The sequence below is a fragment of the Abramis brama genome (genome assembly GCF_963993115.1).
Source record: "Abramis brama genome assembly, chromosome: 20".
In the NCBI taxonomy this organism is placed as follows: domain Eukaryota; kingdom Metazoa; phylum Chordata; class Actinopteri; order Cypriniformes; family Leuciscidae; genus Abramis; species Abramis brama.
The window spans coordinates 23,288,581-23,304,559 of NC_139982.1; the positions used below are offsets into that span (position 1 = coordinate 23,288,581).

The following is a 15,979-nucleotide window of genomic DNA, read 5'->3' on the forward strand; positions in this document are numbered from 1 at the left end:
ACATACAACTCTCAGCACTGTTTTACTGGCCACTTTCATCACAGGTAAAGGTGCAAACATTCAGGGACAGTTTGTGCACTGCAGCATACAAAGAAAAAAATCAAGCTGAATAGGCAACATCTAACCATATAAAATCCACATAATTTCCTTTCATGCTTTGGGCTGTTTGGGGCACTGAATTGTTTAAAAGCAGAATTGCATTCTGTTGTTCTCAAGAGATTGAACGGCCTTCTATTCAATGCCTGAAAGATTAACATTTCAAAATCTTTTTTTTTTTTTTGTCAAATGCTTTGTGACATTTGAAAACCCACAATACTAATTTTGCAATTCTCTATTCCTTGCAATTGGGCATTCACTTCACAAAAGGCTCCAGGAAACATCTTTTATGTACATACAGATGCACAGGATGTCTTTATAAAATGTGTTTCATTGGTCACCAACATCTGAAAACCTTGAATCCTACACAATATTCTCTGCTTCATGGTCTTCCACAGTAGGACCATTTTGTTCCCATGGTTTCCAACACAGACAGTAACATGCTCTTTAAAGTTAGGGTCACAACCTCCGGAAAACCTTTAAGCAAAAACTGAATGTAGGGGTGGCGTCTCTGAAAGAAATAAACTTCACTGAAAACCATGTAGCCTAATGAATGTGTAGCATTTAACAATGTCAGGCAAGTTGAACTGACTCACCTTATATGAGACAATAGAGCAGACATTGTTCAACTGATGTCATTGTGCATGATGTCAAAACATCTGTGAAGTCAAAGTACACTTGATTCATTAAACATGTATGCTACAAATATAGTTCAGATGTACTTCTGGTTTAGCTTCGCTGCAAGAAACAACCAAGCGAAATGTTTAATCTGTGATTCCTGAACAATTTATTCTAACGAGACAGTTGTTTAGTGAACTTGCAGTAGCCTATATGAACAGTGGAGTTTGATTCCCGAATGAATGACTCTTGTGAGTCGGTTCTTTTGAGTTGATCTAAAGCATGCAGGGCTGGGTCACCGTGATTTCAACAATATATATATATTTTTTAATTTTTATCAATATATATCTTTTTGATCCAGGAACAACATTCCTGTCTGAAAATGTATTCCTAACCCTACCCATAACTTATTCCTGAACTTATTCCTGAATAACACTGAAAAAGAAGCACCTAACCCTGTAAACTTGTCCCTCAAAATCTGTTAGGATGATTGGAATGTTGTTCCAGGATCATCAAAGATGTTGATCCAGGAACATGTTGTACTCTGTGAAATCAGGTTCACCTACAGGGCTGCATTTCTTTAAAACCATGGGCACCAATGGTCTCTACGATCAACTCAGCTCAAGATGCTTTTGGGAAACGCAGCCCCGTATAACCAGTGTGGTCCGATTCTCATGCAAATGAATCTCAAAAACAGCTTCTTTTTAGTGATTTAAAGGGTTAGTTAGTTAGGTCATTAATTAGGCTGCTCACCCTGATGTTGTTAAAAACCTGTAAGACTTTCATTCATCTTCAGAACACAAATTAAGATATTTTTGATAAAATCAGAGAGCTTTCTGTCCCTCAGCTGACAGCTTACACAATAAAAGAGACTTGATCGCTTTATATGATGAACAGATTGAATTTGTAAGTACGCTTGACGTGCGAGAACCAATGAGGTTCATTCTTGTTTGTTACGCAGCACGTTTGAGCTTCCGCAAGAACCAATGAGGTTCATTCTCGTGTTACGCAGCACGTTTGAGCTTCCGCAAGAACCAATGAGGTTCATTCTCGTGTTACGCAGCACGTTTGAGCTTCCGCAAGAACCAATGAGATTCATTCTCGTGTTACGCAGCACGTTTGAGTTTCCGCAAGAACCACTGAGGTTCATTCTCGTGTTACGCAGCACGTTTGAGTTTCCGCAAGAACCACTGAGGTTCATTCTCGTGTTACGCAGCACGTTTGAGCTTCCGCAAGAACCAATGAGATTCATTCTCGTGTTACGCAGCACGTTTGAGTTTCCGCAAGAACCAATGAGGTTCATTCTCGTGTTACGCAGCACGTTTGAGCTTCCGCAAGAACCAATGAGGTTCATTCTCGTGTTACGCAGCACGTTTGAGCTTACGCAAGTACTAATGAGGTTCATTCTCGTGTTACGCAGCACGTTGAAGATGAACGAAAGTCTTACGAGTTTGAAAAAACATGAGGGTAAGTAAATTAAGACAGAATTTTTATTTTTAGGTGAACTATCCCTTAAGAAACATACCACCGAAACCTCCTAAAATGTGGCGTACTAGTACTTTTGACTTCGGAAATGGAAAATAGGATCTTCCAACAAGCAAGTGAAGGCAGCAAAAGCATTGTGCAATTTAATGAATCGTCTTGTCCGGACGATTCATTAAAAGAACCAAATAAAAGAGTTTATTTGCAGATGCTTGCCTATTTAGTTTATTACTACAGTATATTATTTGCAAATATCTATTATAATACTTTTACAAAAAATATTTAAAAAAATGATCTGAATAGCTGTTCACAACTATATATGTTGTGTATATCTGGAGTAGCTTGCAAATCAAGCAGGCCAACTGTGAAAACGTCACACAGTCTCATTAATATTCATATGCCAAACTTTCATAGTTGGGTTCTTAAATCCACTGCCCAGTCGTTCTTTCATGTGCAAAATATAAGGCTTCAGCGTGTTACCATGACTACCAAGCTGCTGTGTTTGGCCCAGTTTAATTAATTTCTGTGCTCAGTGCTAGCCGAGACATGATGCGTTCTAACAAGAAATTGCACCTATCATGTTTAGGAAGAGAGGAAAATCTCCTGTGTTTTAAGTATAGAGCCCCTGGGCCGTTTACCTCACACTTGTCAAGCTAAATAACCGTGCAAGTTTTTATACAAGTTTTAAAAGGCGCACGATATAGGCGCCTATATAAATGGGTCATTCCTGGTATTCAGTGCCTTTTGGCCATCATAAAATGAAGAACTTTGTTTTTAAAATACATTTTTGTGTAGTCATGATAGGGTGAGATAAAACATTTAAAAAACTATTCTTGTCAAGCTTGGGTAAATAAATTTAACCATTTATTAAACTAAGTAAATTAAATAGATCAAATATGTCCACCAGATACAAATGGCCCTAAAAGGCATTTTTGTTTACTTTTTAAAGTACTACAATATTGAATCTCTAGTAAATTTTCATTGTCTCTGAATTACTAGTGTTTTTTTGTTGTTGTTGTTGTTGTTGCTGATTTTATGAAATTATTGTAAAACAAAAAACTACTTAACAGGGTGGACAAACTGATAGGCTATAACAGGGTGGACAAGTGGTATAAAGAATGGATGGATTGATGATTTCCTATCGAACTTTAAATGCACTTCCAACAAACTTTGAATGCACTACTGCTTCTACTTTATATATATATATATATATATATATAATGTGTATATATATATATTGTTGGGAATATCAGTAATGATTCCCTCTAATGTGTGTGTGTGTGTGTGTGTGTGTGTGTATATATATACACACACACACGCATTAGAGGGAATCATTACTGATATTCACAACAAAATATATAAAAAAAATGTTTTATAAAAAATGGGAAAATGGGCAGTACAGGCCTGTGGACATAGATAAAAATGGTGATATCAAAATGCTGTAAAATATTTAAAATGGTTTTTAATCAACTTCAATATACTTAGAGTTCAAATGGTGTTATTTATGACTAAGACAGGTTTAAAATTGATATTGTTCAACATTTTAAGGTAGTAAGACGCCAGGAATGACCCAAATGTATACTGTATGAGCTCGCCACGTAACAGCTCAGCACTTGAGTTCGACGCTTCTTAAAATCCTTTAAGCTAAGAAAAGGTATAGCATAGGCTACACAGAAATTCGTCTTTGGTAGGCTATTTAAAACATATAGGCCTAAGTTATATCCTGTAATATGAATGATGTTCCAAACCCACATGACTTTGTATCGTCTGTGAAACACAGGTGAAGAAAAAGATAGTGACCGAGACTGTCAGACCCCAAATCTGCCAAACAACATACGGATGATAAATTATGACCGAATTTTCACTTTTGGCTGACCTATTCCTCATCCTGCAGCCGAGTTGGTCGAGAAACTGAAATGTAAACGCACGATGCCACTTGGTGACGAACTGATGCATTTACGACATAATTATGTAGCGAAACTTCAGTCTCTGTCTCCCCCTAGTGGTTACTAGAAAGAACTGTCTGTCCTAGATCAGCAAAGAATATATATATAAAAAAAACTGTCTAAATTATTTTTTTCTTCTTCCAATAAGCAATCCAAAACATGTAGTCACATAAACTTTTATTGTAAAGATTTATTCCAAAATAGCAGAATATTGCAGAGGAAGGGATGAGTGAAATGAAAGAGAGTGAGCGAGAGAGAAATGAAGAAAATCCACACTTGACTTTGGTGAGACTTTTTGAAGCTAAACATACCAAAATTCCACAATAAAAGTAAGAAAATGTCTAATTTAAATGCCTTCTGTCCCTACAAATTAGTTAATATTTCACATTAGCCTCTTATACATCTAATAATGCAATGAAAAGACACAATCTATTTTCATCTCCAAGTTAATATATCACGATTTATAAAATAAAACCAAAAAAAGTCGAATGGTTATGCTTACCTGTGCTTTTTAGTTCAGGAATATAATGTTAAACTTTCCATAGGCCGGCCAGTGCATCTCCCTAAGTCTGTATTTACCTAGATTTCCCGACAAAAATCCTTCGTCCTCACCAAACACTTGCTGTCCGAATCAATTGGGCATCGATTGTGGGTGACCCACCTTGATATCACTCAATAGAGGCGGCCTCGGATTAGAAACTGAAATGCTGGCGGTAAACTCCCTGATTTTCTTTACAAACCATTATGAGATTGCATCCAAAATGCTTTATTGGATGCAGAAAACCATGGCTGTGTCCGAAATCGCATTCTCTCATGAGTAGCTCCTTATTTTGAACAAGTGCACTCTTAAAAATAAAGGTTCCAAATAGGTGTTTTCACAGCGATGTCATAGAAGAACCATTTTTAGTTCCCAGAAGAACCGTTCAGTAACATTTTCCACTATAAGAACCTTTTGTGCAAATGGAAAGTTTCCATGGATGTTAGAGATTCTTTATGGAACCATTGATGCCAATAAAGAACTTTTATTTTTAATAATGTACTTACTTTGCAACCGCTAAATAACACATATGAATGTGTGAATGTATTTCATTCATCATGTTGTCACTGTCATGAATGTTCCCTTCACTGCCATTCACAAATCCTCTCCCGCAGCCTCATGGGATAGTAAAGTGTCCATCGTATGCACACTTCAGAATCTCACTGGAAGTAGTAGGTCATCCAGAGTTCTGTGAATTTGGACATACTTCTTTCGTCACATAGTGTTTTTCGCCTAGTATATAGTAGGGAAGTATGCGATTTCGGATGCAGCCCATGTTTTTTTTTTTACAGGAATGCTACATATGTTTTGACCTCTGACCTTTACCCCAAAAGAAGGTGATTGTGCATAATGAATGAAAGGAAAATGTAATTATTGTTTAAAAAAAGAAGTGCACACTGATGTTTTTAGTGAAGTTGGTACTGAAAAGTGTTGGTTATACATTGATACAGTATATACGCCCGCTAAGAAGGCATCTAAAACTAATCACGGATAACAGGCCTGGTCCACGTGTGTGTTACTCTAAAATCCTACAAGCTGTAACTGGAACACACATCCCACGCCAGTCCCGCTTCTGGAAACCCTGGGTTAAAACTACGCTGTTTCTGCCCTATTCAGCCTCTTTAAGGGCTCAGTCTGTGTGTGTTGGGGTGTGTGTGTGTGTTTGTGTGTGTATTACAGTGATAGAGTGTCACTTTTAGCACGGGTGCACATTGCATGCACGAATCTCCCTCTTGTTTTTGCAGTGGTTGGGCAATGAGGATTTGCCCTTCTTCTTTATGATCATCACTCGTTCTTGCATCCCCCCTCCGCACGGCTTGGTACACTCCGTCCAGCTGGACCATGGGCGTATCGGACAGGCTGTGTGAAGAGAGGACAAGAAAATCAAGGAGGGGTTTTGAACAAGGGCCCTTAACTGTTAACTGTCAGCGTCCTGGTATCGGGACACTTTGCATTTTTGCCTTTTCCCCTATCAAATATTTTAGTAATCATCATAAATTAGGTATCATTCAAAATCTTGCACACTCAAAATTCAAATTTGTTAAATTGGACATTATGTTTTAATGGAAAAAGTACTTTAAATCCTTTTAGCAAACTCCTCCCCCTAGTGGGCAGTCTCATATTTCAAAAATATTTCATAATCAATTTTTTTTTTCTTCTAATCTTGACAAAACACATATTTTTGGAAAGGTATAAGACTCGAGGTTCCACCTGTTTTGTGATAGAAGTGATATTGTGACCTATATATTGTGATCCTAAAATTTTCAATGGAGTGTGGGTGTCACCTGGTCGTTTTCGGTATAGAGCCTAAATAAAATGCCACAGCAACCTTAACTTTTGTGATATCAACTTTAAATTTAGAACACAACTTAGTGAGACATATGTACATACATACCCCAAAGTCTTAGATTTTAAAGCAATTGTAGAGTCCAAATTATTTTGTAAAATATATATTTTGTATTAAATAAAAAAATGTTTAGTGGAATATTTTTGCTATACAGTAAACAAACTTCAATAACTTTTTTACACTTTCATTTTTTGAAGTGCTTTGACTTGGGGATAGCACAGTTAAAGGTGATGTATGTGTGTGTGTTAGAAACGAGCAGCGAGACCAGAGAGACTTCCCTTGTACAATGAGCCGGGGACATTCTCTACATCACCATCTGTGGCCGCACTGAATCACTTCATCATATGCTGACAATACGGTGTGTGTGTGTTTGTGTGTGTGTGTAAGAGATGCCCCGGCACAGAGAGAGGGGCAGAGCTTTAAAAGATGTGATATCGATCACTTCACGTACAGTAGGAGCAATACAGAGGAGCTTAAGAGAACAATTTGATCAATAACAAAAATATCATCTCTGTTCCAAAACGTGTAAGCTTTGATGCCTACATAGGGATCTTTTTAAGATGCATCCTATAGCCATAGCACCTCATAAGTGCGTGATTTGGAATGTTATCCAAATATATATATTTTTTTTTAATTAATCATTTTCAGCAATGTGTATTAAATTGATCAAAAGTGACAGTAAAGAAATTTATAATTTTACAAAAGATTTCTATTTCAAATAAATGCTGTTTTTTAAAAACTCTATACATCAAAGAATCCTGAAAAATTGTAGGTAGCTTACTAGGTTTTGGAACTTGCAACTCATTTTACTACCATAATGTAACATATTTCTGTGTAAAAATTGAAAATTCAATAAGAAAAAAAATTACTTGATTTTATCCTTTGGGAATTGATCGAAGTGTAAAAAAAAAAATTCATATCATCTTGACGTATCCAAATGGTAACCTTAAAATCCCAATGAAAAATGAGAAAGTGAGATGGGACAAAAATATTTTTTTCAAAAACTTTTTCAAAAACTTTCAAAACTTTGGCATTCCCCTGAGAAACTTTGCGTTCCTTTGCAAAAACATTGAAATATAGTTTTTCTACCCACCTCAAATCCACTATCAGCCAAGAAAAAGAGGCTGTGTAAGTTATTACATTTTGAAATAAGATTGCAAAGACAAATACATTTTTTTTCCTTTGAATTAACTTCCACTGACAAATCATGCAAAGTAAAACCAGGACCACGAAAAAAAAAAAAAAAAAAAAAAAAGGTCAAATTTGATTTCAGGTTGACTTTAAATTCAGATTCAGTTGCACAATCCGTGTGCAATTAACATAAATCCGGCTTCCAGGAACGATCTGTTGACAGAGAGCTAAATTTGCAACAAGTAAATACTAAATAATTCTAGACCTGAGCTCTCCTCTGCCACAGACTCCCTGCTCTGTTTTCCTCTCCTCCTGTCTGGAGATTCCTGTCTCTTTCTCTTGTCGCTGGCACGGGAGCCTTTCGTGCACTTGCGGATCTTGCATTTCTTCCTCTGGACCGTCTCGGGGCAGGCCAGGCCCCCGAACTGAGGCTCTAGCTTGACCATTCGTGAGCGGATCATGTGACCCTTCCCGCAAGACTTATTGCACTCGGACCAAGCTGACCACTCCGACAGCATGCAGTCCGTGGCTGGAGGAGGAAAGGAATCAATTAAAAAGACAGCATCTCACCCATCTGTGCATTTTTGTGCATGTACTTAGCTATAGTACAGGGACAATTTTGTAAACGAAATTCCGTTTGGGGACGTCTTTAATTGGTTAATCGTATTAGGGTTAGTCTGTAGTATTTAGAATTAGCTTTACATGAAAACAAGAAGTCTTTGATATGTACCCATTTAGATAGCAAGTAAAGGCGTGTGTGTGTGTGTATTACTCACGGCATTCAGGAAACATGCACTTTTCAACCTGCTCGAGCTCGTCTGGGCACAGGCCGGGCTCTACGGGCGTCTTCAGCATGCGCTGACGGGAACGCATGCCCACACCGCAGGACACACTGCATTCTCCCCAGTCTGACCACGGAGACAGCATACACACCACTGCGTCTACACACACAGTTAATACAGCTTTACAAAAGTTACCAGTAGTTACTACTTTTTATATTTTTATAAATATTTTAAAGTATATTTTAGAGCATATTTGTACATTTTTACTGTATAGCCAGAAATATTGACTGCAAATAGTATTGGAACCAAAACTTTGCCATGATCCATAATGTTTTTCTCATCAACTATAGATCAATCATATTTAAGTAAAAACTATTTTGATTCACCAGTCACATTTACTTGTCAGAAAATATATAATATTTGTATATGTGCAGAATAAATAAATAAATAAAATTAATTAATTAATATAAATATTTAATAATATTATTTATTAATAATAATTATTAAGTTGTTGTCGTGGTGGTTTTAAAATTACACAATATTATAATTAACATCAAATTTAATATTTAATCTTTAGAATTTAATAAAAATGAATGAATATCTTTTCAGTCTACTGTACAGGTATTTATTTATACCACAACTTAGATACAATTCCTGAATATTTACATATTTAAATTATATTTTATTTATTATAAAATGTATTTATTATTTATGTATCATATTGCAATGGTAAACTGAATTACTGTTCAGTTTGAAACATCAACTGTTACAAGTTAAAACTGAAACGGACAGCCTTTAACTACTTCTATTTACAAATTTGAAGGCTGATTATTGGATAAATAAAGGTTATAATATGTGACTAAGCATTACTTTACAGAGCAAATAAAATGCCTTAAGAACAAATAGTGCAGCCAAATTAAGTAGCAACGAGTATTTACAAAGCCCCGAGTATGAACTTGACGCCTTAATTTAAATGAGACCTTTTGAACGGCTGGTGCAGCCCGACCCGGGGCAAGTGACAAGCAGGTCTAATTAGAAATCGACTAGCCCCAAAGAGGAATTCTGGTAATGAATCAAGCCTGGTGAAGCAGGGCATCTTGCCTGGCCGATGAGAGGTTGTTGGATAGAGTTGATGCTTCATACTCACTGCACTCAGGCATCATGCACTTCTCTGACTCCGCCAGCTGCGCTCGACACGGAGAGCCATCTGAAGCTTCCATCTTCATCATGCGCTCTCTCCTCCTCATCCCCACTCCACAGCTCACGCTGCAGGGCTCCCACTCACCCCACTCGGTCACCACACAGCTAGTGGGTGCTACAACACACACATACAGGTGTCTAACATTACTGGTGTAGACTTTAGGCTTTAGACTTTTGACACTGAATGCCCATAAAAACATGAACACAACATATAATGTATGTCTAACTTACAACAGTCCTCATTGACCACACACTTCTCTGTCTCCTCGGTTGGCAGTGTGCAGCTGGAGCCGTCCTCTGGGAACTGCTTGACATATCTCTCTCTGGACCTCATGCCCATGCCACACGAGGCGCTGCACGGGGACCAGCTGATCCACTCTGACATCATACATGTGGACGCCTCTAGGGGACAGAACGCAGTCATATGCTAGAGAGGTACTGTAGGTAACCAAACTTTTTTTAAAGTATACTCTGAGATCTGGTTATGAATGAATGGACACATTTGACACATTTCTCATGATCTTAAAAAGCGTTTAAAAATCGTTTTTAAATGGAGCCAAAAGATGCCAAACATACAGTAGATGCAAACTTCATTACTGATTAAATTCATCTCAGGATGCACCTCATAAAGTGGGCTGAGAGAATGAGGTATAAATTATATTAATATGGTAAGTTTGCAACAGGTTAATAAACTAAATAAATTGTCAAAAATGTGTTTTATAATCATGATTATTATTATTATTACTACATTATATACAAAATATTTGATGTTACTATATTACTGTATCAGGAATTTATTTTTATTGTGATTATATTTTTTTAAATTATACAATATAATAATTAACATCAAATGTAATACTTAATGTGTATTTAATAATAATAACTATAATAATACACTATATTATTTGCCACAAATTTGTTTATTGTGAATAATAATAATACAAATAATTTACAAAATATTATATTTAACAACAAATTTGATATCTTATGTGCCGAATTTATGCTTATTAAGCTTGCAATAGAGTAATGAACTATATTGTCAGAAAACTGTTTATTGCAATTATTATTATTATTATTAAATAATACTATTTGCCACAAATTTGTTCATTGTGATATTATTAAATTACACAATATTATAATTAACAACAAATTTAATGTGTAGAATTTAAATTATAATATACTTATTAGCTTATTCATTTGCAATTGTGTAATGAACTATATTGTCAGATATATTTGATATATTATATATTTTTTCATTATTATTATTACATAAAATGTAATATTTAACGTGTAGAATGTAATAATATTATTAATAATAATGAACTATAGTGTGATTATTATCATTAGTTTACAATATTATAACCAGCATCAAATGTAATATTTAATGTGTAGAATTTAACAATAATATTTATTATATTATTAATATACTGGTGTGTTTGATATTGCTGGTCACGCATTAACAGCCCACATCTTATTATTTTATTATGATGAAGAACAAATATGTAAGATATTCACTCTTCACTCTATACATGATGCAGTGACCTGTTCCTATAATCCTCTTTCTTTATGCATGACGGACTGTAAGATTACAATCCTCCTACAGTTCATCCTTCATATCTTCCACCTTTTCTCCCCTTATAAAGTGCTGACAGCTGTGATCAAATTGACCGATCCAGCCATGCTTTATCTCACCTCAGCTGTTCCAATTATCTCTATAGCAGAGCTTGTAAATAGATTTGTTATCAGACGGGATGGATGAACTTGGGGCGACTCTCCATAGATTTGTCTCTAGTGCAGAATTGCAGACCCCATTTGGGACGAGCAGCGAGCACTGCCTAATAAAGCAGAACTAAGTGAATCATTAATAAGAGCTGTAAATAAACGTGGCCCTGATGGGCCCCCCAGAGGCCCCAGTGTACGCCTGTCAACGGGATGGTGGATTATCAATCAATGCAGGCCCTTAACGGCCTATTAATTAAAAACAAAGGAGAGTCTACATAAAGCGATGCAGGTTCTATTAATCAATAGCGAGCGATGGAGAGAAACAACAGCCTTCAGCGTCTTTGAAAGCCTCAGTCAGTGTTGACAGGATGAAGACGTGATGTGGAAAAACAGACGGATCAGAGGATGGAGAGGTACAGATGAGGTAGATGGATGGGTTGATGCAGATACATTGACAGACAGAGAAAAAAAGAGAGAAAGTCTCCAGCAAGCTAGCTGGTGAGACAGAGCGATACAAAAACATCACAGGTGCTGCACAATTTGGTCTTGTGTGGTTATTTTTGCTTATTGATATTGCGATTTGAACCGCAATGCGTTAGAACATCTCACATTTTAGTTGCTTCGATATCAAGATTAAAAGAACAAGAATAACTCAAACAGCAGCTCTCATGCGGAACAGCAAAAACTACAAATTATGCCTTTTGTCTCAAAGTTAAAACATGTTTTGCACAACAAAAAGTTAGTCTTGAAGGACATCCATGCTTGTTCTCTTAAAATCAAATACAGACCTTTTTTAGGAGACCCAAAAAATCTTCAAAACAATCTGGTTCTCTTTGCATTCACATTGTACTTCAAAGTGAACTCAGACCTATTTTTTGGTCCATTCAGTTGTGATAATTTTCATCCAGACTAATATTATTTTTGCATATTACTACATTTCAGTTGTGATAATTTTCATCCAGACTAATATTATTTTTGCATATTACTACTATCACTAATTAATAGTTGTTAAATTAGATATTTTAAAATATTCTAAAACTACAATATTAATATCAAAACTACTATAAATATATATTTTTTATACAAAAATACAAACATTATACATTGTAATTGACATTGTAATATTTTGACTATATAGAGCATTTTAATATATTAAAAATTAAGATATTTATATAAGATAGTATATCATATGTTATACAAATATCTTGAATATTTAGAATATTATTGAATATTATTTTAGAGTATTCTAATTTTTCAATACTACTGTATAGAATATTATACCGAAAACATTAAACTTTTTTGAATATTTAGAACAATTTAATATATTGTAAAATTCGAATATTTTACAATATTTTAAAATTTGAATTTTTTTTAGCCATAAAATATATATTTGCAACACCGCAAGGAGGTTTGTTAAACCTTCAAATAGTAGCATTGGAGAATAATACCTATAGACCTTATTCACATCAATGCCATCTTTGGGGAATGGGATAGACATACGTCTCTACAGTGAGTTGAACTGTTATTTAATATGTTTTTGGATTGAACTGCTGATGAAACACTGCAAAAATATCTTTCCAAGAAATTTCAGTAAGCAAAAAACTCCAGACAACATGAGCTGTGGAAAATAATGATCTAGGAGCTTTATGCAGGCTTTCACAGCAAATACCATTGAAAAAATGACAAGTCTATCCCTCACAGCCTCGCTTTCACACCTGTCATGGCATAGCTCTGAACAAGGTCTATTGTAGAACATACAGAGCATGGAGACTACATTTACTTATTTAAAGTCACAGAAGGCCATACACTAATTTTGATTTTAGTTTGATTAATTGTGCAGCCCTTACAGTTGTAAAGATACACAGATTTACAACTCAAATGAGAAAACATTATTTGCAGTTGAACTTACCAATTTTTTACACTCTGACCCAAATGGCCAACCAACCAAAGTGCAAACGTCCTATTGATTCTTTTAAACGATAAACCGCAATTTATAGTTTACGGTTATGGTTTATAGCGTCTACCTCTCCAACGAGGGAATCGATACCTTGGTCTGCTCAAGCAGATTGCGAGCATAAAACTCCGCAGCAGCAGTTTGAGGTCGGATAAGGTTTTCTTAACCTTGAAATCAGAGGCTTTGCATTTCTCTACAGAACTCTCCACAGGACTATCAATTAATAACATGCTCCGCTCAGAGCCGACTAAAAAAATCAATGCTTTTCATGCATGCATTAATGCAACATTTTTATTCTTTCCTCCTCCATTCCCCCCACCCCCTTATTCCATGCACCTTCCCTCCCGGCACGCTCTGAGATAGCCATCTCTAAATCCATCAGCCTCAAAGGTTTTATATGTGCTGGAGAGCTGGAGACCGGCATTATCTTGCTCACCCTCCTCGCTGCAGCCTGGCCCCATGCAGGGCTCAAAATCTTGGGTGTGCAGGCAGGGCATGATAGGGTCCAGCTGTGCTTTTAGCATCCTCTGCCTCATCCTCCGACCCTTATCGCAAGTGGAGGAGCTACAGGCCGACCACGGAGACCAGTTAGAGTAGATGCACGTCTCTGGAGTGTTGTCTCCTGCAGAAAAGTAAGTGGATAGACTCATTAGGGCAAATGGTTACGGTTCATGAAAAGCAGTGACACTTTAGCAGGGCATTTAATGGGGATGGCAGGAAAAAAATTGACTTTTCTTTGTGTCTTTGTATCTTTCTGTCCTTGTCTCTTTTTTTATTCTTCCCAGTGGTGCTCTCAAAACATTCCCTGACAGCCTGACAGTAACACTGGTTAAGTTTGGAGCTGGATTAATGGCTGCTAGTAGCGCAGAAATTACACTCTTTAGCTTTAAAAGAATTCTAGCACCGCTCCACATTGTTCATTCCAGGCCTCATCTCTCCGTTCCTGAAACTCACGAGAAACTGGAGGGAAACCACAGGTAATTATCTGACATGGTGCATTAGCCAACAAACATAATTGAAGTGCACCATGGTAAAGCATATTGTTCTTCTTCATCTTCTTGTTGTTTGACTTAACCGTAACCGAAGGGACATTGTGAGGTTTACTCTAAGATACCTGCTGTCTGCCTTGTTCATTAAACTGTCCATTGGCTATGTTTTTAAATGAGGTGCTACAAATTGGATAAGATAGCGTAGCCATACGCACCTTCCTCCTTCTCCTCCTGAGCAATATCAGCGACGATATCGTCTATGGTGTCGGGCACGGTATTGCACTGCTCTCCCTGCAGATTGGAAGAACATGGATCAACATCACAGTGCCTGATAAGATCCACCATTTGCCATCTGATCACTATCACGCTAAGCCCGGCGAAAAAAAATAAAATAAATTCTCCGGGGGCAGATGATTGTAAACTAGCTGGCTAGAGGCAATCCCACGCTTTACCCCACTCAAAAGCCTTGAGATGAGATTCTTCCCAGCTGTGAGATAGAGATGAAACATCTGGTGTGGAATATTAAGTGTTCTGGATCATGCCGATAAGTTCCAGAATGGATTATTTTAGAATCAAATCCTCCAAACACTGTCATTTGAAGGATAACAGATGTGTTATGAACATTGCTGAGTTTCCGTGCATCACGACTGCTTGCCTTGACATATTTTTGTAAGCAATAGCTTTAGTTTGTTTAGCAAATGGGCTTTTATGATTCAGCAATTCAGGGTCAGTAACTATACTAAACAACACAGCTGTTCATGGTGAATGTTTAAAAAAACAGTCCCATTTTGCTTGAAAACAGGGAATAGACATTAATACATCCTTAAAAACATACTCAATGTTATGACCAATAACCGACAAATATTAAAATGTTTTTTTATTTTGTCAAAATAAATTAAGTTTGTAATAAAACAGATAAATCAAATCAAAACTAAAATAAATCATTCTAAATAGTAAAGTGAATTTAGGAATCACAATTTAAACTATGACAAACTCATATGTTGAAAACAGTTGTGCTGCTTGATATTTTTGTGCAAACCAAGATAAAAAAAAAAATTCTTTGATAAATATTCCTCCAAGACCAAATACATTAACACTGTAATATCCATCACAATGCTAAACTGTTCCGAAAGTTGTCATGATATAACTATTATTATAAACTAAAAAGATATTAAAGTTTTAAAACAAACATGTTAGCTTTTAAAATCACCTTTCTTGCGATTCTCTCCACTACCACTTGGGCGAGGGGTGCCATGGGGCCACCGGAAGGGTCATAAAAGGGACTCTGTGGGTGATCCAAACTGGTGAGGGGTCGAATCCGCTCCTGGGGATTGCTGGGTTTATTGGGAGACTTGGATAAAAATATGAAGTGGAGGGTGAGAGGAGAGAGGGGAGGGAGGGAGAGAGAGAGAAAAAGACTTTTGAATGCCATCTGCCAGGGCCTCCCACCTTTCATCTCCATATTCATCATTCATTCACTCTGTAATATTCCCTTTATGAGTGATTTATGGCCTTGTTTCCTGCCTCTGCACTTTGGGTCACCTGACAGTTACTTGCGTTCCACTCCAACTCCTTCAGAAAAACGCTGCAAAACAAAGACCAACTGCTGCTCCAACTGCTCGGTTAAGCTGAGTTCAACTTCTAAAGCTGACTTGTTATTTCTTTCAAGGATCAA

The 15,979-nt window shown here is 36.5% G+C and overlaps 1 protein-coding gene across 1 annotated transcript in view; it reads right to left on the minus strand.

The window, feature by feature from the left end:
• Nucleotides 1–4,302: 4,302 nt before the first annotated feature.
• Nucleotides 4,303–15,979, minus strand: part of spon1b (spondin 1b) — a 65,811-nt gene continuing 54,134 nt past the window's right edge. Inside the window, exons 9-16 of the mRNA XM_084095722.1 lie at nt 15,515–15,655; nt 14,520–14,595; nt 13,752–13,937; nt 9,871–10,041; nt 9,587–9,754; nt 8,434–8,598; nt 7,923–8,186; nt 4,303–6,039 (exon numbers count right to left, since the gene is read on the minus strand). Of these exons, the coding sequence (XP_083951848.1) occupies nt 5,876–6,039; nt 7,923–8,186; nt 8,434–8,598; nt 9,587–9,754; nt 9,871–10,041; nt 13,752–13,937; nt 14,520–14,595; nt 15,515–15,655 (1,335 nt within the window). The 3' untranslated portion in view covers nt 4,303–5,875. The remainder of the gene's footprint in view (nt 6,040–7,922; nt 8,187–8,433; nt 8,599–9,586; nt 9,755–9,870; nt 10,042–13,751; nt 13,938–14,519; nt 14,596–15,514; nt 15,656–15,979) is intronic.